The sequence below is a fragment of the Trachypithecus francoisi genome, unplaced genomic scaffold (genome assembly GCF_009764315.1).
Source record: "Trachypithecus francoisi isolate TF-2019V2 unplaced genomic scaffold, Tfra_2.0 Lachesis_group15, whole genome shotgun sequence".
Classification (NCBI taxonomy): domain Eukaryota; kingdom Metazoa; phylum Chordata; class Mammalia; order Primates; family Cercopithecidae; genus Trachypithecus; species Trachypithecus francoisi.
Window position 1 is genome coordinate 51437665 of NW_022681460.1, and position 25250 is coordinate 51462914.

The following is a 25250-nucleotide window of genomic DNA, read 5'->3' on the forward strand; positions in this document are numbered from 1 at the left end:
TTTATACTAATTTATATTTATATTTAATTTGTATTAATGGGTCCTAATGACATGGCCATATTTTAATGAACTGAAGATGCCTTTGTGGTACAAACATGACGTGTTTACCCATATCCAGTTCTCCTCTCCTTTGTGAGACTTGGAAGGATTAAAATTCCTAGCTTCCTTTGCAGTTGGGCAGAGCCATGTGACTAATTCTAGCCAATGGATTAGAGGAAAAAGTGACATGTCACTGCAAGGTTGTAGCATTTAATTGCTGGTGGGAGATCCTCCAGGGCTCTATCTTCCTCTAGAGTAGTGACCGTGGAAGCACAGTTGATACTGAAGCACAGTACCAAGCCATTGCATGGAGAATAGTTGCTGTGGAGAGTCATGCAGATCTTCACCTGACTTTGAGCAACCTTTAAGTTCCTGAGGTTTTCTGATGATTTGTTATAGAAATACAACCCAATGGAGCCTAACACACCATTGCTTGGGAAAAGTACTGCCAGGCGCGGTGGCTCACACCTGTAATCCCAGCACTTTGGGAGGCTGAGGCGGGCAGATCATGAAGTCAGGGGATCAAGACCATCCTGACTAATAGGGTGAAATCTTGTCTCTACCAAAAATACAAAAAATTATCTGGGTGTGGTGGCACGTGCCTGTAATCCCAGCTACTCGGGAGGCTGAGGCAGGAGAACTGCTTGAACCCAGGAGGTGGAGATTGCGGTGAGCCAAGATCGCGCCACTGCACTCCAGTCTTGATGACAGAGCAAGACTCTGTCTCAAAAAAAAAAAAAAAGTACTGATATTTTATATACCATTGAGAAATAAAATGCCATTTATAATTGTAAGAGTTCAGAGTTCAGTGTAAGATGCATTACAATCTTATAGATGTTAAATGGGAAAAAGTGGGCCTTAGATTAGATAAAATACAGATTGTTAAAGCAATTCAAGGCTGGGCGCGGTGGCTCAAGCCTGTAATCCCAGCACTTTGGGAGGCCGAGACGGGCGGATCATGAGGTCAGGAGATCGAGACCATCCTGGCTAACACGGTGAAACCCCGTCTCTACTAAAAAAATACAAAAAAAAACTAGCCGGGCGAGGTGGCGGGCGCCTGTAGTCCCAGCTACTCGGGAGGCTGAGGCAGGAGAATGGCGTAAACCTGGGAGGCGGAGCTTGCAGTGAGCTGAGATCCGGCCACTGCGCTCCAGCCTGGGCCACAGAGCGAGACTCCGTCTCAAAAAAAACAAAACAAAACAAAAAACAACAACAAAAAAAAGAAATTCAGAAAAGGAGATTAACATAGTGTCAAGAGCTCCAAACCTAGAGTTGGACAGAAAGTTATGGATTCAAATCCTAATATTTAATGGCTTTTTTCTCTCTCTCTTTTTGAGATGGAGTCTTGCTCTGTCACTCAGGCTAGAGTGCAATGGCACAGTCTAGGCTCACTGCAACCTCCACCTCCCGGGGTTCGAGTGATTCTCCCGCCTTAGCCTCCTGAGTAGCTAGGACTACAGGTACGTGCCACCACACCCGGCTTATTTTTGTATTTTTAGTAGAGATGGGGTTTCACCATGTTGGCCAGGCTGGTTTCAAACCCTGACCTCAAATGATCTGTCTGCCTTATCCTCCCAAAGTGCTGGGATTACGGGCCTGAGCCACCACGACCGGCCAACAACTTTTCTCTTAATAGCTTATACAAACCTTAGTTTCCTCATCTGTGAAATGGGGGCATAATAGTAGAAACAGCCTCATAGAGTTTTGTGATTATTAAATGAAGATAATTACTATAATGTATTCAGCATAGTAATTATTTCACATATTTTAATCCCCATATTTGGTTAAATCACAGAGCTTTTCAAGATAAACATTAATTTCAAACAATAATACAGGAAAACTTTTTAAGTTTGTTATTATGTCATACTAATCAATCAGCTAGTGTTTATTAATTCCTCACCAGGCATGAGGACTAGGTCTTTGAGTTAAGTGTTCTTGGAGACAACAAAGAAACAAATGTGGAGGTTGGAGGCCTGAGGCAGACCGCCCTGGGGTCTTCCCATCCTCTCTCTAATGTGTTTTCTAGGTGAATCAGGGTAGAATGATGATCAAGACTAGCCTTGGAGAGTAAAAGAAGTCACAAAATTGTACCTGAGGAATGTATGAAAGATCAGTCCTGCACCCATCTTGATGACTAGCGGGGTAATAGAGGGTAAATTGAGGATTAATTGCATGTCTGGAGCCCTGGGTAATATGTGTGGGTATATATATAGAGAGAAAGCACACAGGAGAGTGCTAGTGGTTGGGGAGCAAAAGGATACCTCACTGGAGCAGAAGTGGGCTCTTCTGTAATACATATGATGTATTGTTCCTACCTGTGTAGTTATACTCTTGTGGATTATGAAGTTATTCAGGGAACACTATTTAACTCATGGTATATCTAAATTCGTAAAGCATCATCTGTTGTTATTATTGCCTTCGTCTACAGTACATGTGAAGAAACCTAGGGTCATTAAAAAGTGTAACAATCATCATTACTTCTGAAGTTCATTCTAGACTAAAAGTTTTCCTAATATATACTTTATGAGCCTTCTTTCTGTCACCAAAGATGTGCATTGTGGATTTCAATACAATGTCCTCACCTCAGTTTTCTGAAGGACATATGCTTGTGAAGGAACAGGTGCCTGTTCAATGTTATTTTTATTAAATGCCTGAACCATCACAGATTAAGTAATTTTCTTTAAAGGAAGTATAGCTGCCTCTAAATATAACTCTGGGCTACAGTTCACCTTTTCTGTTTATTTTATTCTCAACTTGTGAAACTGTATCTTAGGACTTGGGGTATATAACTTGTTATTTGATATCAGTTGCTCAACAGTGGATCAATTGTAATGCTCCTGGCACCAAAGGAAACAGGGGGCTTAAATATGTTTACAGAAGACAAAAGGCTTATTTTTGCGTAGTTTACAACATATGTTTCCACAGTTTTAAATATTAAAAAGCCCCCCCCCCCAAAGTTTTTTCACTAGTTCCCTCATTAAAGACTAACAGGATCAAACAGAGAAAACAACTCTACAACCCACATATTATTTATCAGATGTTTTGGATGAAATTCAGATTTAAAAAACCAAAAGGCTCTCTCTTCCTCTCCCTCTCCCAGCAAGAGCATTAGGGAGATACTCCCCACTGCAAAATACACCCACTCACACACTGGCGAATGTTGCACTATCATTCCAGGAGCGGGGGGAAAGTTGCTGCGACAGCCTTAGGCTCCTCTCCGCGTTACTGGGTCGTCGTACGTGCGCTGTGGGCTGCTGCGGGGTTTGAGACCTGGCCAGAGGACTCGCGGCTCACGACCTGAGTGTACCTGGATAAGTTCTCAGAGGCTACTAGGAACATCGCAAATACAGGACGCCTGTACTGCAAAGCTCTCCCTAAAACCTCATCAGTCCTCCTCTCTTGACTCTTCGTTGTCCCAGGAATTTTAACTTTTCCTCGGCGCAAGTGTTTCTCCTGCGGACCCCTTGCAGGCGCAAAGCCTGGCTCGCTCTGGCCTCCTCGCTTGCCCAGGATCCAGGCAGCCACGCGGAGCATGGTGCAGCTTCCCCTCGCTTGCCCCGGACGGTGAAGAGAAGAAATCAGGAGGGAGGAGGTACTCAGCCCTCCTGGGTGCACTCCCAGATGTTTTTAAGTTGGCCTTTATGAAAAACAAAATGATGCTAAAATGCAAAATAGGCAACGTGGAGGTACTCAGCTCTCCTGCGTACACGCCCAAATATCTCTAATTTGACGTTTACGAAACAGTGCTAAAATGCAAATTAGGCTTTGTAATACCCAGAATGAGCCTTGTTTGACAGGCCAAACTGAGATTTAATGGAAAGCTTACTCATATCCCCACACAGAATTCATTCTTTTAGGAACTTAAAAAAAATTGTGTAATTTTAAGTTCCACCACTGTCATAACGAACACTCCACAGTAATACGCAGTGGAACAATGGACACCCCCCATATCGCATTGTGTCAGGTAATTATGAAGTGTCGCGGCGCGGGAAAGAGAAGCTGGGAACGTCAATTTGTCCTCTGCAGCGTGTGGGAGCGCTCAGAGCCGCGCGTCTCCCAGAAACATCATCCAACCGTCACCCCCAATGCCTCAACCCAGGGACAGGGGCAGACTCAATCAGACCTCGGCCCCAGGCGTGGCAGGAGAGGGCCAAAGAGGGGACGTGTGAGCGCAGAGGGAGCGAGCACCGCTCCATGGAGGGCAGGCGCTAGCTTGGAAGTCGGGAGGAGAAAGTGCAACCGGGCGGGGAGGGGAGGATCCCACCAGGGTGTGGCGAGGGCGCCCGGACTCCGGGTGAGCGGGACCCTACGCGGGACCGTGCGCTCCCAGAAGCTCCCACTCAGCCCAACCTTTTGGGCGAAACCCAGGGCAGCCAGATAAGGGTGCAGGCGGGGTCACGCGTAAAGCTGTTGCTTTGAAGCAGGGCATAAGTGAGAAAGAGATAAAGAGAGAAGGAACAAGGGGAAAAAGAAATCAAGGGGCTGAAGGCCGAGATGTCCTACTTCTAAGTGGTTCTGTGAGAGGCAAAAGCTTCATTGCCAGCGCAGTCCGAGGCAGTGCCGCGTGGAGGACCGGCCGGGTCGGGCGCGGGGACCTCTCCAAGGGGTCTCCAGCCTCCGCGCACTCTGCGGTGGCCCCTGGAGGGGGAAACTCTATCCTGGCAGCTCAGTGGGGGGAAGCGCGTCGGGGCTGTGGTTTCCTTCCCCCGAGACCCCAGCGCTGCACCCTCGAGGCGGCAGGCTCAGTCAACCCTCCCCGGGGGACGGCAGCCCTCTAGCCAGGCGACCTCAGGTCTCGCGCCCTCCCACCGCTCAACCTCCTCGCTTCACCCCCATTCATTCTTCCTCAGCGGCTCCTAGGACGGGCTCAAAAACCAACTCCACACGCAACCCAGCCCACGTCGCAGAGCTGAGGAGTAGGGCTGGGTTCGGAGCGCGCGCCGGCGCCCCCGGCGCGCGGCTGGGAGTTAGCGGCCGCGGGGGGCGCCGCGAGCCGCCCGTGCCCGCCGCGGATGAACAGGAGGCCGCGAGCAGCCCCCGAAGCCGCGCAGCATCCGCGTATCCAGTGACGGTGGAAGCCACGCCCGCTCCAGAGCCGGGGGGCTGTCCTCGCCCCCCCACCTTTCCCCTCCCTCCGACCCCCTCCCGGCCGCGCTCCCTCCCCTCCTCCCGCGCCAGCCCCCGGCCCGCCCCCGGCTCGGCTCGCGGGAGGCGCTGGGCACTGGGGCTGGCGCGCTCTCCCGGGCTCACACACAGCCGCGCACGCACGCCCGGGGCGGCTTTCCGCGCCGGCCCTCGCTCCCCGCGCCCATGCGGACGGACAGAGCGACGGAAGATGGCTGACGACTCCACGGGGCCCCGAGGATGCGGCCCGGCGGCGGCGGCGGCGGCGGGAGCGGCAGCGGCAGCGAGAGCGGCAGGGGCAGCGGCAGCAGCGGCGGCGTTGGCTGCGGCGGCGGCGGCGGCGGCGGTGGCAGCAGCAGGAGCCGAAGCGGCGGCGGCGGCATCCCCGAGACTCTTCGAACTACCCTTCCCCGTGACAGCCACTGACGTCCTCCGCCGCTAGAAGAGACCCCGCTTCTCGGCGCCCGCCCGCCCTCCCCCTCGCGGCCCGGCCCGGCCCCGCCAGCACCGCTACCTCCGCCAGCCTCGCCACCATCAGCACCACCTCCACCGCCGCCGCCGCCGCCACCACCACCGCCGCCGGCGGCGGCAGCAGCCATTTCATCTCCACAGAAACCAGACACAAAAACATGGCAGAAATGGAGAAAGAAGGGAGACCTCCGGAAAATAAACGGAGCAGGAAGCCGGCTCACCCAGTGAAAAGGGAGATCAATGAGGAGATGAAGGTATTTTTGGATCTCGGGGGCCAGGGAGACTGAGCTCTTTCTTGCGCCCGCTCCCCGTGGGCCGTGGTATGGATCTGGGGGGTACCGGGGCGCGCTTGTCAGTTTCTGTAGGATGCCCAGAACGGCTCCGCGCCTCCAGGTGTAAAGCAGAGGCCAACTCGCGGGCTGCATCCCCGAAATTGTTGCCAACCTCAGATTTGATGAGGGGGGACCACATACTATTTAACCTTAGGAACCCCAGGTTGGCACGGGCGCGTTTCAGAGCGAGGGCACCGGGGACCCGAGCGGCAGTGGGCAGGGGAAGAGGCTTTCCCAGTGGACGGTGCAGTTTCTGCCCCCCTTTTTGGGAATCATTCTCAGGTTCCCTCCAAAGTTAGGAGCCACCTGGCCGGGGCACCCCGGAGAGAGCTCTGTTCCACCCCTCTCCCCCAGCTCACCCTCCTGCTCCTCAATCCCGCTTCCCCCCAACCAACCAGCTGCGACGGCGTGAAGAGCCCGTCAGTGCCCGGCGAGCTGCGGCCCGAGAGGCGCGGGTCTGGGCACGGTCCTGACCGCTCGCCTCGCCCACCCCCGCCCGCTCCTCGCCACTGGCAGCCTCCGCCTCTCGCTCGCCTCTGCCTGCCTCACTTCCCAGCGAAGCAGACCCCGGCCAGCCCCGCTGGAGGACAGCTGTCTGAGGGCGGCCTTTGCAGGGCGCCTGCCCATTGTTCGCGAAGGCCGGCCCCGAGTCCTCTCGGCAAGGCCGGGCTCCCCGCCAGGCCAGCGGTGCACCAGAGGTGGAGAGCACAGTAGCCTGGCGCTCCAGCTGTTCGCGTTAGAGCGATTGCACAAGAGCACTGCTCGACTCCGGACCCTCTCGTTGCCCCCCAGCCCCTTATTTTCCATGAAGTTGCGGCTTTTGCCTGGGCGAGGGTTTTATTCTGTGTTGATTTCACGAGTCTCTATTGATTTAAAACAATTTTTCTGCGAGCCATCAAAAAGTAGCAGGTTTGCATTTTGCGGTCTTCTTGGTGTTCCCCATCTTCTGCATGAAATCCTTAATACTACCAGGTGGCTAAATACTACTACATTTTCTATCATAGCTCACGCTTAGCAGGGGACACATGGATATATATCATATATGTATGTGTACCTAGGTGCATATGCTTAGCTTTATTTTCCTCTCGGAAATGTCAGAAGCAACCTAAATATCAGAATTAGGGGTTTTATTACTGGATAAGGAACTTAGTACCTGGAAGCTAGAGGTGCAGCATGAGTCCAACGGAGAGTTACGGGAGATTTGCCTTGAAAATCAATACCATTTCTTATGATGGAAACCACCGTTGATTCCAATGATGGACAGTTATATATATTTTTAAGACCAGTAGAAGTTGTTGTTTTTTGATAGGAACAAAATTTAAACAGTCCATAATAACCATGCTTCTTCACTTACCCTTGCCTCCTGTCCTGCATTTCCAGATTACTTTTGCATTTCATTTTAGGTTGGGGGTGGGGAAAGGGGAGAGAGGTGAAAGCCACTAGGAAATCGCAACGAGCTCTGGCCCTTTAAAACACTGCCTAATGTGATGTATATGGATGGCAGCTTTTAAGTTTCATAGGTTCTAGAATTACAAATTAGCTAATTTTAATCAAAACATGTGAAATGTTATCCCGGCTGGATATAAAGGCTGACTGTGCTCGATGCTTGGGGCTCTCGTTGTTGATTTTGGCTGCAGGCGCACTCCGTGGTTTGGGAGATAGTTGTCCTTCTACAGTATAACAGATGTTTGTCTGAACTGGTGAGGAAGAAACAAAAACAACATTGTGTGAAGGGGAAAAATTACACAATTTTTAGCCGATGCTGCAGGACTAAGTATGGAATTAACCTTGGTGCACAGAATTTCCTCTTTTTAAAATGTTATTTTCCTTCCAAATCACCACCCACTATTTGAAGTTTTAATCCTCACCCTTTCAATCCAGAGTATTATTAAATAAGAAGTTTTACACAGCAAATAATTCAATTGTCTGTAGGATCAAATTCAATTGTCTGCTTTGGACCAAAGTAAAATACCCCTAACCAAAATTTTTAGTCATGTTCAAGTATACCATGCCCGAGATCTAGTGGAATTGTTTAGGTGCATTCTTCTAATATAACAGCACCAAAAGTCCTCACTTAAAAAGTGGTTTCTCAAAGTTAAAAGGTGGAAAGGTTATTTTGAACTCCTTAATATCTTTCTGTTTTTAATATTAATAATTACATCAACAAAACCCCTCCCCAAACATCATGGTACTATTACTCCTCTAGCTCCCCGAACCTAAGTGTAGAGTAACATAACAAGTTGGTTGCCCTGTATATAGTTGTGTGCAACAAAATGTCACCAAGAACACAATGTAGCCTTGTGCAGCTTCATATCGGTGCCGCTGGAGCTGCCTGGCTGTGTTTGCCTTCATCTGAACGGCTTTCATCTGGACCAGTGTAAACTAAGCCCTGGTAAGTAATCACTGCCCGGCAGAAAGAAAGGAATGTATACAGCTAGCATGGCCTAAGCTGTAAAAACGGAAACCTGAGCCCCCACCTCGGATCACATATCAAGGCTTGAAGGTAGGGGAAATGAAAGGGGGAAAGAGGAGAGAGCAAATGAAAAAGTCAGCCTGGGAAGTGGAGGATCAGGAGGAGGCCCTCCTTAGGGAGATTTGGCTCAGGGATTAGGGAATTTTATCGTGGTGTACAGTGACCTACTCAGGTTTCAACACTGGTTGGATTGAGTTGCTTCTCTGTGAGCTGAAAGAAAAAGGACTGGTGTGTATGTGATTTTTTTTTTCCCCCTTCGGGTAATAGAAAGGACATTGGTACAAGTGTCTATTTTAAGTACAGCAAATGCAGGGCACTGAGAATGAGCAACAAACTTGCCTCATCATAGAGACTTCCTTCAAGATTTCCTAATTGAGATAGTCACATATTTATTTTAAAATGGCTGGAGAAGACAAACTGGCCGAGGTTTAGCTGACACCAGTAATGGCATTGAAGAGTGTCTTCATGTGGCTGAGAGCTAATGCTGATTGCTGTTTCACTAGATCAGATATTGAGTTACATTTTCGTTATCACTGGTTTAATGTACATGGCAGTTGTAACAAATTTAAATTTGATACAATAGAATTTTGTGTATGAAAAGTACATGACTTGGCATAGCTTGCTTGTAGTGTACTCCCTGAAAATATCTTCAAGTAGAAATGTTTCTCTCACTATGACCTTTACAATGTTTCTTTATCTTTCCTTTTCTTCTTCCCTTATCCTGGTTTTTCCTGATTAAAAAGATTGGTTGTACTAATGTACTTACAATTAGTATGCCTTATTTAATTAGTGGCTAGTAGAGAGAGTTTTTAAAAATCAGACAGCAATACAGTGTATATGTTTCTAAAGTGAATATCGTGATTGTATCTAATGTAATATGTCTCAGGTATATTGTTAGCTCACATGTATCATAATAAATGAATGTCAGGAGGGAATTCTGACATATGGAAAGGTTAATTAGTTTCAGGAGTTCATCCAGAACATAGTAGATATAATATAGAAACTAACTTCTACTAGTGGATGTGTAAGCGTAAATGTATATATAAGGTAAATATTATTGCACTTAAGGATATGTGTTTTGTGCACATATCTTTTGTGATCGGTAGCTACCAAACAACAATACAACTCAAAATATCCAAACTATGAGTAGAGATTATGAGTCCAATTTTTGTCTTTTAAAATTCTTTGACAAAACCAGCATGATTAGATCAAGCATTCTGTGCTGGAAACTTTCCTAAACAAACCATAATTAATTTACTTACAACGTTTAACTTCTTTATCAATTGCTAAACTACAGGAGAATCTGTGTTAAATGTCAGAGATGCTTCTTTGCTGAAGAAGTTTTCTGTCTATAAATATTCTCAGTAAGTAATTTGTACCTAAAATTACGCTTCAGTCCTGATGCCTACAATTTGAGTCAGGCACATCTGTTAGAGTTTAGTAGTAAACTTACCACAAGATTTTCTAGTTTGTTTTCTGATGGTCTCGATTTGGCATTAAAAATAACCTGTGTCAATTGCATAGACAATAAAGCAAGTTGCAGAGCCGAGCTGGTGAGATAAATAGCTTGATTTTAAGAGAGAGAGAGAAATCAGAGCGTGGATTGGAAAAGTCAGCATGTTTAAGTTTGAAATTGGCTCATTATTAAAACAGGTATATTTTAAGTTTTGCTGTTGAAACTCTCCTGGTGTCAGAAGCATAATTCTCAGGAACTTAGAAAGTGGACTTAGGACCCCAGATCCCACTGTGGCATTCACAAATTATGTTAGATTCCCCCTCTAAGCAGTGGCCTCAGGTGTGCCACGTGGCAGGGATGGGGACTAATGTTAGTGGGCATATAGTCCTGGCCTCTTGGGAGCAGGTATAAGATGTTCCTGAGCCTTCAGCCTTGTGCTCACTTGTTCTGCCAAAGCCTTCAAGCTAAACCCGTAAAAGATTGTCCTGTGAGAGCTTGGAGGGTTATGTATTATGGTCTGTTCAAACCAGGGGTTTTCTGGGAAGAGTCTCTTTCTCCATCCATGATCTGGTGTGATGTACAGTAGAGCATCATTCTCTAAACTTACTTATACAACTCGCAGGTTCCAGAGACGAGGAAATGGAAAGGAACCACTCCACTTCCTCTTGAATCTGAAATAAACATTTGAACTAGAAGAAAATGAGTCTGACAGACTCATTCCCTTCTGCGTTTCCTGCCTCTGTGCTTGCCAAGCACTGCTCTGAGAAGCCAAGCCCTACTCTCCTTGTGTGAAAGACAGACTTACAGAAACCAAGAGGTAACAGAATTTTTAAAGGAAAGTAAAAAACAGGGCCTCAAAAAAGGGCAAATATTAGCGAGCACAGTGGCTCTCTAAAAGGGAGAGTTCTAGGAAAGGGTAGTCTCTTGTTAGGGTAACCAAACTTTTTATATCTTATATAAAATTCTCTTTTATTTACTGAGTCTTTATACTTAACAAAATTATTAGAAGTAGTAGAAGGTATATCATCAAAATCCTTAAAGTCTAAAACTTCCTCTTGCGGAATGTGAATTTAGCCACACTTGTCCTATCAAGCTGATAAGATTATTGAATATGTTCCTAAAGGAGAGGGGATATTACAAGTTAAAAGAGGAAGGAAAAAAACACAGAAGACTTTGTTTTTGATAGTGCCCCTTGAAGCATGTAAACAGACCTGAAAGCATGTGGTAAGTGAGATTTGCTGAATGTATATTTTAGGATCTGTGGACCAATTGGGTGTTAATATCTCTTATATAACCAAAGGCCTGTGGAACTCTGTGCTGCATTAAGGCTAGTGACTTTGGCACAGACAGCAAAACAATGTAACAAGTCTTGGTGATTTTTAAAGGCAGTTCTGCAGCTGTGAAAGGACACAGCTGCACACAGCTGTACACCTGCCATGCCTGCCACAGTGTTAGTCTGAGGGCTGGTATTCACAATTTCACAGCATTTGTTTGACCCTTTTAGGACATTTGATGTCCTGGCAGCAGATTAAAATGTGGGGACATGATTGTCTGCTCTGTATCACGACGAGACAATAAAACACTATACATTTTATATGCAGAACCACATGATTTTGGTTTCATATGCCAATTATATAGCCATCCAATTTAGGATATATCAATAAGAGAGTAAGACTTTCTTTTCCAGCCTGTTCCAGGCCAGAGTTGGGTATTAGTGTTAATGATGTGTCCTCTGCATTAAAATCATTGTGTTGTGGCAAAGAACAATTCTGCAGAATGAACCAAAATGGAGCATAGGACTATCTTCAAAGAATTTCAAGCTTGAAAGCTGTAGTTCAGGTAAAAACAGCAGAGTTCAGTATGTAAAGTCTGCACTGAGAGTGGGAATCTGGCCACCCTTACTGTTTCATGCACATTGATGACCCGCTAGTGGGTCATCTGTGGGGAGTGGCTCGTCCTAACTATGCCGTTGGATCCAGTGGGATCATAAATGAGGAAGTACTTTGTAATCTGCAAAGGGCTCTTCAGATATTTCTTTTGCACTATTTAAATTTTATGTCATGACCTTTTTCTTGGCAAAACCATAAAATAGAACTGATCCACTGGGTTTGTGTTAAGAAAGACAGCTCAGACTCAGCCCTGGGCCAGGCCTGAGAATAGAGCTAGAAACTGACTTCTATCGGGTTCAGTTCCTGCTTCACTCTGGAACTTGAACAAGGCTTCTGCCTGTCTTCTGCAGATTCCCTTTCTTTATCTCTATTAATGAGTCCAATGATGCTTAATAGATATCTACCCCAGAAGTATGTCAGAGCATATGGAGATGGAAAGGGAGATAAACTGTTTTCCAGAAATAACCATCATTCCACTATTCATAACCTTAACTAGCAGAGGTAGTAGCATTTTTTCCCCCATGCTTTTGAAATTGTTTGGAATTGGGAGTTTCTTTTTCCTATGAAAGCATTTCTCATGTGCTCCACTTTCTTGGATAATGGGTGTCAGAATGTTTTGAAGTTAAGTAATGTAACCGACAAATCCTTTTTGTTGTCATTAGGACTGTGACTATAGCTGATGTAGTTGTCTGTGACTGAGACTATATGTTAATTTTTAATTAAAACTAGCTTTTTATTTTTATGAAAATAATACATGGACATGACAAAAATAGTAGAGTAGACAATAGAAATAAGCAAAAAGAAAAACAAAGCCTGTAATTTTCCCACCCAGACACAATTACTGTCAACATTTTGATTTATGTCTTTTCATGTCCTTTCTCTATATATGATATATAGTTTTTATAAAAAAAAACTCATACTGTACTAACCTTCCTTTTAAAACTTAATATACTGTTAATAGCTTTTCATGGCAATAAAAATTTATCTACAGTATATATTTTAGTGGCAAAATAGTATTCCATTATATGCCCAAACTATAATTTATTTAACTAGGATTCCTATTGTTTGGCATTTAGTTTGTTTCTAAGAAAACAACACTGAGATAAACATTCCTGAAACATGCATATTCCCATGGCTGTTTTCCTAGGATAGTTTCAACAGTCCCTAGAAGTAAAATTGCTAAGTCAAAGGGTATGTACAATTTTAAGGCTTTTAATGCACAGAGTCAAATTACTCTTTCTTACAGTTGTAGCAATTTAAATTCTCAATAGCATGAGAGTGCTTACTAATACTACATATTATAATTTTTAAGCTTTTACATACTTATTTTTAAAATCAGGTTTTCCTGAGTTTTATTTGATCGTTTGTCTGTAACTATGCATTTAAATAAATATTTGTGACTGGATTAAGTGCTAAGCATTATGTTAGGTGAGGCATAAAATGAAATTAAAGGTTCCTGCCCTCAGGTAACTTACATTGAATTTGAAATAGATGACATATTTTACTAGAACTGGGACTTGCAGTGAAAATGGGAATTATGTTTATGGGAAGGGGAAGGGCATGACTTGCCCCTCACTGGGTGAGTGACTGGGGCCTCTTTGAATACTTCCTGCTGTCTTGGGTAGAATACAAATTTGAAAGCACATTGACATTCAGTTTTGCAAGGCCTGGTATGAAAAAATCAGTATCTATGTTTTAAAATCTACTTGTTGTTTTCAAAATAAATAAAATCACCAGTTCTTTTTGAAGATTTTGAAGTACTTGTGTTTCAGAGGTATTTTGAGAATTTGTAATTACTGCTATTTTCAAAGTGTTTTGAAGTCAACTCTTTATTATTTACCTGGTAAAATGTTCAATCAAAAATCACGTAATGTCATTCACAGCTCCTCAGAAAGGAAAAAAAATCACGTAGGTTGAACTTTGACATTTGTACAGTACTTCCAGTTGAATAAGGAAGGTGTTTGATGAATATCCTGGCAGTTAAGATCCAACAAAAATGATTTTGCTGGTATAGGAAGAACTCAGGAGGAGTAAAGAAATAGTAAAATTTCCTTTCCACCTGTCTTTCTGTGACCTTTTTGTTTTTGTTTTTATTTTAATTATCAGAAGAGATCATGCTTTCAGACTAAATGTTAGGATTGTCTTTTTTCCTTATGAACCCCTGGAAGTGAGAGAGGAGAATTGGAGAGGGAAGGAAAGAGGCAGAGAAATTAGGTATTAGAAGTACAAAGCAGTTAGAGTTAGATGTAGTATCAAAACATTGTAAAATGAGGAGATTCCATTTTAATTGTGAATCTTGAGCACCCCTGTTAAGGAAAGTAGAGGTCAATGATCACATCCAAAAGCAAGCAAAGTCTCAACGTAAGTAGATATGCCCTATTTAGAAATCTCTTTATATATGATATTGACATCCTCTTGCATGATATCTTTGCAGCTCTTCGATTGGTCCGGGAGGTAGCTTCTTTGGAATTGCGGACACATTGGGAAGTACAGAATTTATAATAGAAAGAGACTTGGCTTAAGAATTAGAAAATACGTATTTTAGTTTTGACTTTACTAGATCTCTCATGCCTGTCTTTTACCTTCTTGATGCTCTAATTTTCTGTCGTAAAAAGAAGATGTCATATAGGTTCACCAAAAGTTTATTGTGGAAATCAAATATCTAACACATAGGGTTATTGAAAAGATCAGGAGAATTAAGAGATATAGAAACACTGTAAAGTGCTATAAGACTATTAGACATTATTATAATTACAGTGACCTATTTTCCAAATCCAAATTGGACCACATGGTTTGAGAGATTATTTTTGTGTCACTTCCAAGGTCAAGAAGCAGTCTGCAAAATGTAGTTCAAATGCCAAAATACTGAAATCTCTGGCACATTTTGATGATATATGGGAGCAATGATAAAATATTTGAAATAGTGACTCAGTAAAATTCATGAGGTATGATCACTGTAATTATGAAATTTCTTTGCAAAAGGTTTTTTTTTATTTTATTTCTTATATAAGTAGAAGTTCTTTGATTTCACAGAATCCTAAAACTGGGAGGGACTCTTAACAAGAAACTCTGCTTCATTTCCTGCCCTAGGTCTCCAGGAGAAATGCTGGGTAAAGATTTTGGGGGAGGCAGATTTCATAACCTGCCTTAGTTCAGTGGCTTGTTTTATTACTGAACATCCTTATCTCAAACATCTCTCTGCATTTTAACTACTATTACCTTTATTATTTTTCATATATATATGTATATATAAAAGAAACTTAGGAAGTGAATAAGTTTTTAAATAGGAAATTCCTTTTTAAGGGATAATAATACAAAAATAATGCTGAAAAGTAACTGTTGTAATTCTCTGCTAGAAAGACTTGAAAATCTTTGTAGGTCATAAACATTAAATTCATGTCTCAGAACATATTGTTTCTTCAGGCACGGTAGCTCACACCTGTAATCCCAGCACTTTGGGAGGCTGAAGCAGGTGGATCACTTGAGGTCAGGAGTTTGAGACCAGCCTGGCCAACATGGTGAACCCTGTCTCTACAAAAATAGAAAAATTAGCCGGGCATGGTGGCTCGCGCCTGTACTCCCACCTACTTGGGAGGCTGAGGCACTTGAGCCCAGGAGGTGGAGGTTGCAGTGAACCAGGATTTGTGCCACTGCACTCCAGTTTGGCCCACAGAGTGAGACACTGTCTAAAAAAAAAAAAAAAAAAGGAAAAGGAAAAAGAATATGTTTCTTGGATGATAACATTAAAAATGTATTTTATTTACTTTGGTTTAGCACCATAATGAACTATGACATCTAGCATCAAACTTCACCTTGAAATTTAAAATTAAAAATTTTTGATTCCTTGGAGTCCTTTGACTTCATACAATAGTGTATACAACAGAAGTAATAGTCATTTCTTGTAACCGTACTACAAAAAACTTTGGTGATCATTTTCTCTTTCATCTTGCCCCTTTCGTGAAAGCTTTGAGATTTATGGCTTGAAGTTATATAAACCTTTGTTTTCTGCTTTTGTAGCAGTATATCAAAACATTAAGGTGTTTATTTTTATTTTCCATGACAATAAAGGGAATGTTTTAGAGTTTATTTACCCTGACATTTATAGTAACTTGAAAATCATGGAATAGATCAAGTTCATATTGATTGTTCCATGAAGCCTCTGACTTTTCAGCACAAACCATAAACTAAACTAATGCAGTTTTATTTATTTATTTATTTATTTTTGTTGTTGTTGTTGTTGAGACGGAGTCTCGCTCTGTGGCCCAGGCTGGAGTGCAGTGGCTGGATCTCAGCTCACTGCAAGCTCCGCCTCCCAGGTTTACGCCATTCTTCTGCCTCAGCCTCCCAAGTAGCTGGGACTACAGGCGCCCGCCACCTCGCCCGGCTAGTTTTTTTGTATTTTTTTTAGTAGAGACCGGGTTTCACTGTGTTAGCCAGGATGGTCTCGATCTCCTGACCTCGTGATCCGCCCGTCTCAGCCTCCGAAAGTGCTGGGATCACAGGCTTGAGCCACCGCGCCCGGCTGATGCAGTTTTGATGCTCAAATAATGTGAATTTGGTGTTAATATTCCAGCTGAGGTTTCAGTTTTTACCCAAATGTCTAAAACTTCTGGATCCCATTCCTGGAACTGGTTCTGAAAGGCTGAATGGCTTTGCAGCTGGACTAAAACAAATCTATATCCTTGGCTAGGGGGTTGCTCCATGAATTATGCATTCGCAGCCTTTGTGTGACTTCAGAGGCTAGACAGAAACAGGAGAAAGTGGCACCCATAGATGACCGGTCTATAAAACTGGATATAGTCACTAGGATATATGCAAAAGATATTCCGTCTTGGCACAGTTTTCTTAGAGATTGGGGCAAATGGCACACAGACCAATCGGATGGCTTGCATTTGGCTTTTAATGCTGTTGGGAATTGGTTTTTTGATGAAAAATATAAGCCTCATCCTTGGAGATTTCTGCTGCCAGACCACTGATAGAGGACCTATATTTGTTTGCCTAGGGATTGTCATTCTCAAGCCAGGCTCTCATCTCAGTGAAAGAAATTAGGTGTTGGGGAGACTGATGCCTCATTAAAGGGATCTCTTGATTTAGTGGGGCAGCGTTCAACCCAATCCTCCTCAGTGATATTCCTAAAGTTGCTGAACTTATTATTCATATTAATCATATTTTTGTGCATTCATGAAAAGTATGTCTATTTAATGTGGACACTACCAGCCATCAGAGAGAATAAATGCCTCACTGAAGCTTGATATGACTGACTGTTGGCCTTGCGAATGGTAACACTGAGTCAATCTGGCTAGTTTTTCCTAATGGTTAATACACTGTACCATCACAGATTGACCCAGTTGGAGTTCACAGCTTAAGTGGGTACTAAAGCAAAAAACCTAGCATTCTATGGGTAGTTTGAAATGCCAGGTTTGTTTTTGTGGAGTCAGTAGTGTAATGTCTTTTATTTTTTGTGCAACCCCTGCTGAAATTTAAAGTCGTGAAATTCAAGAAAACATGGAACTCACACGTTGAGACTGTGCACACTCTGGCTTAGCCTTGGTGCTTTGTTTCAGGTATATAAATTATATATCGCAGTGTAATTCAGAAATGACAGCTTCTCAGAAGGATAATAAAAGATTCTTTGAGCCACAAAGAAGGTTAGAATATATAGTTTTTCTAGCTCAGCTTAGGAAGCTCGTGGTTCCCTGCCAGATAGGAATGTTTAAGGCACACACAAGCACTAAGGTCATTAACACACGGAGTCTTACATCTTGTTTCCAGATATAGCAATTAATAAGGTACTAAGATATAGTCACTTTAAGATATTAAATCTGTCCAATTATACTTACTGTTTTCAAAGTATGATATCCATAACAACAGCAACAGTGATATTATCTTACATTTATGTATTGATTTATAGTTCATAAAATGTTTTCATACAGTATCCCAAATCTGGGCTGGCTAGTAACTTTAAAGTTATTTGGCACTTTTATGTTATTTGTCAGAAGACAGTCTTAGTGACCTTTGATTTTATGGAGAAAGAACCTGTCACTAATGAAATTTATAAAGCAACTTATGCATTGATTTTTTTTTTTTTTTATTTCTTTTTAGATGGAGCCTTGCTCTGTTGCCCAGGCTAGAGTGCAGTGGTGTGATCTCAGCTCACTGCAACCTCTGCCTCCCAGGTTCAAGCGATTCTCCTGCCTCAGCCTCCTGAGTAGCTGGGATTAAAAGTGTGTGCCACCAGGGCATTTTTTGGTAGACATGGGGTTTCACCATGTTGCCCAGGCTGGTCTTGAACTCTTGATCTCAAGTGATCTGTCCGCCTCAGCCTTCCAAAGTGCTGGGATTACAGGCGTGAGCCACCGTGCCTGGCCTGATTTTTGAAAAAAAATCTTGCAGAAGGAAAAAAATAAAAAAGAAAGACCCTTGTAACCTATTGTAATCTAGCTTTCTGTATGGTATTGTTAACAATTGTGAAATTTTTCTTTGTTGAAATTTGGCTTTATCTGCGATAAGAGTTATGTTAAGAAAACAACACCTAAATCAGAAAGCAATTTTAGAACCACAAAAGGTTGTTTTCATTTTCAAAATCTTTTCTTAGCTGTTTTTGTGATTCACCTTTCAATATTTTTGTATTGATGTTAGAGATAGACTTTAGAGACTAATATGCTAAAATATGACTTCCTATTCACAGGCAAAACTAACACATGTAGTACCTTATTATCTTATCTTTAAATTACAAATATCTGAAGCCCTGTCATAATTGAATGCATCATCCTAAGATTTAAAAACATTATTGTTTTTGAACATGATTTGAAAAATGAACACCACACTAGGGGAAGTGAGGCAGGGCAGCAAAGAAATGGAGAGGACAAGCAGAATTCAATTTATGCATTCTTTTCAAGTAGTTATTGATTATAGAAATAAGTAGTAGCCTATGCTTCTTTTTCAGAACTTTGCAGAAAACACCATGAATGAACTCCTTGGCTGGTATGGCTATGATAAGGTTGAATTAAAAGATGGTGAAGATATTGAATTCAGGAGCTACCCTACAGATGGGGAGAGCCGGCAGCACATTTCTGTTCTCAAAGGTAATGACATTTAATGTCCTTTTGTTCATGCAAAGAAGGATTAACTATCTCAACCTGCCAGAATTGAGTTGCTTTGGGACTCATTTTGTTGATTATGCCAATGGTTGATTTAAACATACATCCCCAGTAGTGCTTTCCCATAAACAGAATTCTGCAGAAATATAAAAGAACAACATAAAACAAAAAGAGACACAACTTAATCTCCCAGCTATGGGAGAACTAGACAGGGACTAGTGGCCTAAGTGCCATGGTCCTGCATACAGATTTAAAGAAAGGGACAATGTTTGCTAACTAGAGTTTCCTGATGCCTTTGATAGATATCAGTTGTTGGGGACTGGGGCTTCTGTTAAGTGAAATGTTAGGTTTAGATCTTCAGACTGCTAGAGAGATTCACTGTTAGTTTGGTAATCCTCCTTCCTTTTTTTTTTCAGTGGGAACTCTAAATGGTAGTACTATTTTTGTTTTGCTTGATGTTTTCATTCTTTCCCTGCCCCCACACACTTGAATAGGGTAAAAAGAGGAGTAAGAGAGTGGTAAATGATTAGAGCCTATATTACTCTTTAAGAATTTTTTAATCAAAGCCCAGCTAAAGAGTGAAAATTACAGAGCCTTGGCAGAGCTGAATTAACACCGATTCTACCAGTGGGTAGCAGTGCCAGATATCTCATGGGGGAAGTCTGTATGAATACTGAATTTGTGAACCTAAATTAGGAATGAGAGCTTGCTTGTCAAAGAAGAGAAGTATGTGAAGAAGCAACCCATTTAAGGAATTTTAATAAAATGTGGATAAAACAAATTGTACATCATCACTGGCAATTTGATCAATATTTGCGTTGCATTCAAAATCTGTTGGCATAAACTACCTGTTCAAACATTTTATTTCCAGTCTTTAAGATAGAGCTTTCCCTTCATATATGCCAAGCAAGGAAATGTAATTGAGCTGTCCTGCAGGCAAGTGGAATTGAATGTACATGACACATTTTATGTTAAGCTTACTATGAAATTGTACACATCATGCTACAGAGATAATATCATCAATTTCACTGTAAATGAAAAATGCAAGTCATGAGTTTGTATTCTGTAAACTAATAGCTCATATAATACTTGGCCTAGGTAATAATCTTTGCTTCTGGGGAACATACAGCATGCCAGGATATGCTATAGAAGGAAAAAGTTGTTTACCATGGTTGAGGTTTTTGTTCATTTGTTTTTTTAAGTGATTCACATGCAAGGATACGATGTACAAAGCTCATATCATTGTAAGTTTTAAAAATTTTTATTTTTGTTATTTTTTAAAGGGTATTATCAATACCTTGTGAAGCATCAGTTTTCTTCCCTGCTTCTTTCTCATTGGTTCATGTGATTATATTATGATATAAGTTTATAATACAGTGGTACCTAGTTACAATGCTGGAGGGCATGTTTTAGGCTTTCTCCGATAGCCAGAGAGCTATGTTTGCTGTATATCATGTTGTACATGGAAAAAAAGGTTAATTGCCTCTTACTTTTCTTTTCTTTCTTTCTTTTTTTCTTTTTTTTGAGACAGTCTTGCTCTGTCACCTAAGCTGGCGTGCAGTGGCGCAATCTCAGTTCACTGCAACCTCCGCCTCCTGGGTTCAAGCGATTCTTGTGCCTCAACCTCCCAAGTAGCTGGCATTACAGGCGTGTGCCACCATGCCTGGCTGATTTTTGTGTTTTTAGTAGAGAGGGGGGTCTTACCATGTTAGCCAGGCTGGTTTCAAACTCCTGGCATTGAGTGATTTGCCTGCCTTGGCCTCCTGAAGTGCTGGGATGACAGGCCTGAGCCATAGTGCCTGGCCACCTCTCAGTTTTGTTTTGTTTTGTTTTTGTTTTTTGAGATGGAGTCTCACTCTGTCACCCAGGCTGGAGTGCAGTAGCATGATCTCAGCTCACTGCAACCTCTGCCTCCCAGATTCAAGTGATTCTCTTACCTTAGCCTCCCGAATAGCTGGGACTACAGGCACACATCACCATGCCTGGCTAATTTTTTTTTATTTTTAGTAGAGACGGGGTTTCACCATGTTGGCCAGGCTGATTTTGAACTCCTGACCTCAGGTGATCCATCCTCCTTGTCCTCCCAAAGTACTGGGATTACAGGCGTGAGCCACCTCGCCCAGCCACCACCTCTCAATTTTCTGTGGAATTTTACAGTGCTAAAATTTATCACCATGATTCAACTGGAATATTAGCTATCATAGTGGAACAAATTATAAAGGAACCCATTGGAAATTTATGGTAACCAGACTAAAATGTTCCTGGATGAACTGTGGAGTTCTAGTACATTATTTAAAGATTTGCAAGAAAAAATTTCTTTGGTTCATGGCCATTTTACTTGAGAAAATTAGGAAAAATTTAATTCTACTGCATTACATTCTTTGGTCATGTTGAATATGACTTTTTTCTTTTGCAGAAAATTCTTTGCCAAAACCAAAATTACCTGAGGACAGTGTTATTTCACCATACAATATAAACACAGGCTATTCAGGGCTTGCCACTGGAAATGGACTCAGTGACTCACCTGCAGGGTCAAAGGATCATGGCAATGTGCCCATTATTGTACCTTTAATTCCACCACCTTTCATAAAGCCACCAGCAGGTAAGTTACTACTGGTGTTTTCAGTGATAACAATTCATAGAAAGTTGTTTTAACTATCTTATGAATAATTATAAAATGCCCAAGTTAGCTTTGGTAGAGGCTGTCTTAGGGACCTTATAGGTAAGAAATGTTGATACAGGCATTACTTAGAGTATTATTGTTATATTAGGAAAATTTCCTTACCTACTACTACTTAGGCTATAAACTTTCAGCTGACAATAAACCTTTTCTACCACTGACTACAAAACAATGTTATTTTTTTTCTCTGAAGTCATCTGTTTAAAATGAGAAAAAAAACATAAAATGGTTTTTAAAAATAAGATATAGACAATGACTGTTTAGCAAGAAAAAAGTAACCATGGTTGGCCTGTAATCCCTGCACTTTGGGAGGCCAAGGTGGGTGGATCACCTGAGATCAGGAGTTTGAGACCAGCCTGGCCAACATGATGAAACCCTGTCTCTACTAAAAATACAAAAAAATTAGTATTTTGGGATTAGCTAGTAATCCCAGCTACTCCGGAGGCCAAGGCAGAAGGATTGCTTGAACCTGGGAGGCAGAGGTTGCAGTGATCCGATATCGCGCCACTGCACTCCAACCTGGGCAACAAGAGCAACACTCCGTCTCAACAAAAAGAAAAAGTAACCACGGTTGAACTGGGTGGTGCATAAAGAGGGCCACCTCTCCTCTGAGGTCTCCTGAGGAGAGGGATAGTTTTATAAAAGAGCATGTGGCAGGCTTGTTCTTCAACATGCCTTCCTTGAAATCTATTAGAGAAACCACCTAGATTAAGCTTGTCCAACCTGTGGCCCAACACAAATTTGTAAACTTTCTTAAAACATTTTACAAGTTTTTTTTTGAGATTTAATTTTTTTTTTTTTTCCGAGACGGAGTTTCACTCTTCTCGCCCAGGCTGGAGTGCAGTGGTGCTTTCTTGGCTCACTGCAACCTCTGCCTCCAGAGTTGAAGTGATTCTCCTTCCTCAGCCTCTCGAGTAGCTGGGATTACAGCTGCTCACCACCGCGACTGGCTAATTTTTGTATTTTTAGTAGAGACAGGGTTTCACCATGTTGGCCAGGCTGGTCTTGAACTCCTGACCTCAGGTGATTCACCCGCCTCGGCCTCCCAAAGTGCTGGAATTACAGGTGTGAGCCACCATGCCGGGCCCTAAAACAATTTTTTAATCTCATCAGCTGTCGTTAATGTTAATGTATTTTATGTGTGGCCCAAGACAAGATAATTCTTCTTCTAATGTGGCCCAGGGAAGCCCAAATGTTGGACACCCCTGAAGATTATGTATCTTCTCCACACAGAGTTCTTTCTAATTCCTGGAAACCTCTCTGAGAGCTTTTCTCGTTTCTTTTCTTTTTTTAATGGAAATCTTTCGCTTGTATGAAAATGTAATTCATTCTTTTATATTTCCAGAAAATTAGATGGCAGTGTATTAGATCTAGATGGCAGTGGGCTGAGTGTTATGTGATATTGCAAGCTGGGCTATAGGTATGTTTCACACGGAGAAGTTAAATAATATTGTATCTGGCTCGCTGTAAAATGTTGGAATCATCCTAGAGTGTTTAATTTTAACGCTGGTTATTTTTCTGTGTGTTGAACAATGATAAAACTGAGTTTCAACAGCAGTACTTATTATAACATACTAAAGCTAATGTTTGTGTTTTTATTAGGGAAGATAGGTATTTGGTTATGCTTCCATAAACAGTGAAGAAATTTGTAGATATAAGTTCCTGGGCTTATGTTATAGATATACTTACACTGTATTCTAAGTGTTACTCTCATTTTCCTTCATGGTTCCTGCTACATTCTTTCTTTGGTCTGCTACAGTTTAGCAGTAAAAATGTCCCTTCAGCCTGGCATGGTGGCTCACGCCTATAATCTCAGCACTTTGGGAGGCCAAGGCGGGTGGATCACCAGAGGTCAGGAGTTCAAGACTAGCCTGGCCAACGTGGAGAAACCCTGTCTCTACTAAAACTGCAAAAATTAACCGGGCATGTTGACGGGCACCTGTAATCCCAGCTACTCGGGAGGCTGATGTAGGAGAATTGCTTGAGCCCAGGAGGTGGAGGCTACAGTGAGCTGAGATCATGCCACTGCACTCCAGCCTGGGCGACAGAGTAAGACTCCGTCTCAAAAAAAAAAAAAAAAGGCCTTTCATATTGAGGTCTTAGATAGGTCATTAAAATCCATTTACCTGTCAAAATCACTTGTAATTGTATTTGTCTACTAATTACTAATGTAATTGGTGTATCATATAAAGTTTGCCTTATTAATGCCCCTATTCTTCTTTGGTTGATTGTTTTGTGATACAGAGGGGTCCATATTTATTTCCCAAGGACCAAAGACATATTTTACATAGGCCAAGTGGGAAAAAAAGGGTAACTAATTTTGTAAATGTACAGTTTATGTTTGAATATATGCCCAGTGGCTTAGGGGAGGGGAGATGATGATGAGGGTATCAATAAGGTAGTATGAGTAAATGACAATTACGTGGGGTTCAGATTCAGACAGATTGGGTTCAAATCTAGGCCTTGTCACATACCACCTCTGTGAACGCGGACAAGTTACATAAGCTCTCTTCCCTTCAGTTTTCTCATCTGTAGAATGGGGATCCCAGCCCTACCTCATGTGGTTGTTGTCAAGATGAGATAAGAAAATGTATGTAAGGCTGGGCGTGGTGGCTCATGCCTGTAATCCCAGTACTTTGGGAGGCCAAGGTGGGTGGATCACCTGAGATCGGGAGTTCGAGACCAGCCTAACCAACATGGAGAAACCCCGTTTCTACTAAAAGTACAAAATTAGCCTGGTGTGGTGGCACATGCCTGTAATCCCAGCTACTAGGGAGGCTGAGGTAGGAGAATCGCTTGAACCTGGGAGGCGGAGGCTGCGGTGAGCCGAGATCGCGCCATTGCATTCCAGCCTGGGCAAGAAGAGCGAAACTCCATCTCTAAAAGAAAATGTATGTAAAGCCCTTAGCATAGTGCCTGCCACACAAAACCAGACCTTTTTTCTTTTTTTCTGCCCTAGAGTTATCATGCAAATAAATTGTGCATAAGAAGGTGTGCATCCAAATGCAAATTGATCTCTAAGATTTATTTGAGCAAGGCAAACAGCTTTAGAAATTAGCATAGCTGAGGCTAACATAAGTCTGGCATGCCAAAAAACCTGCCCTGGAGTTTCCTGGTGAGCCAGCCACGTGGAATTTAAGCACACAGCTCCTATTTAACTCTAATTCCACATCAGATCAGGAAATAAATATGTGAAGGGACAGAGGCCAAAAATTGAGCCTTGAGAGTCTTAGATGTAGGAACTCTGAGGAATTAGAAGCCAGAGTAACTGAACACCAGTGGTTTTATTGGTTTAGTGCTGTCTTCCATGGAATTCCAAGGCGCTCATCTGTTGAAAATAAAATGTAGGGAAGGACATGTTTAATTTTCTGTCTTTGCTCTCAACTTTGATTCTGTCCTACTCAAGGGTTCTATATGACAAGACAAAGATACAAAAAGATTCTCTACTTTTAAGGAGCTTATTCTCTTAGTTACCAAGCAGGAACTTACGGGGAATGAATTTTGATTTAGTCATACTATCTAGGGCAGGGGTCTGCAAACCTTTTCTGTAAAGGGTCAGATAGTATTTTAGACTTTTTAGACCATACTGTCTCTATCACAACTGCCGAGCTCTTCTGTTGTAGCAGAAAGGTAGCTATAGATAATACAGAAATAAATGGGCGTGGCTGTGTTCCAATAAAGCTTTA

The 25250-nt window shown here is 42.4% G+C and overlaps 1 protein-coding gene across 3 annotated transcripts in view; it reads left to right on the top strand.

Moving 5' to 3' along the window:
* The first annotated feature begins 5269 nt into the window (after positions 1–5269).
* SOBP (sine oculis binding protein homolog) overlaps positions 5270–25250 on the top strand; it is a 173102-nt gene continuing 153121 nt past the window's right edge. For all 3 annotated transcript variants that reach the window (XM_033234759.1, XM_033234762.1, XM_033234760.1), the window contains exons 1-3: positions 5270–5888; positions 18731–18869; positions 21301–21486. In XM_033234759.1, coding sequence (XP_033090650.1) covers positions 5793–5888; positions 18731–18869; positions 21301–21486 — 421 coding nt within the window. In that variant the 5' untranslated portion in view covers positions 5270–5792. The remainder of the gene's footprint in view (positions 5889–18730; positions 18870–21300; positions 21487–25250) is intronic.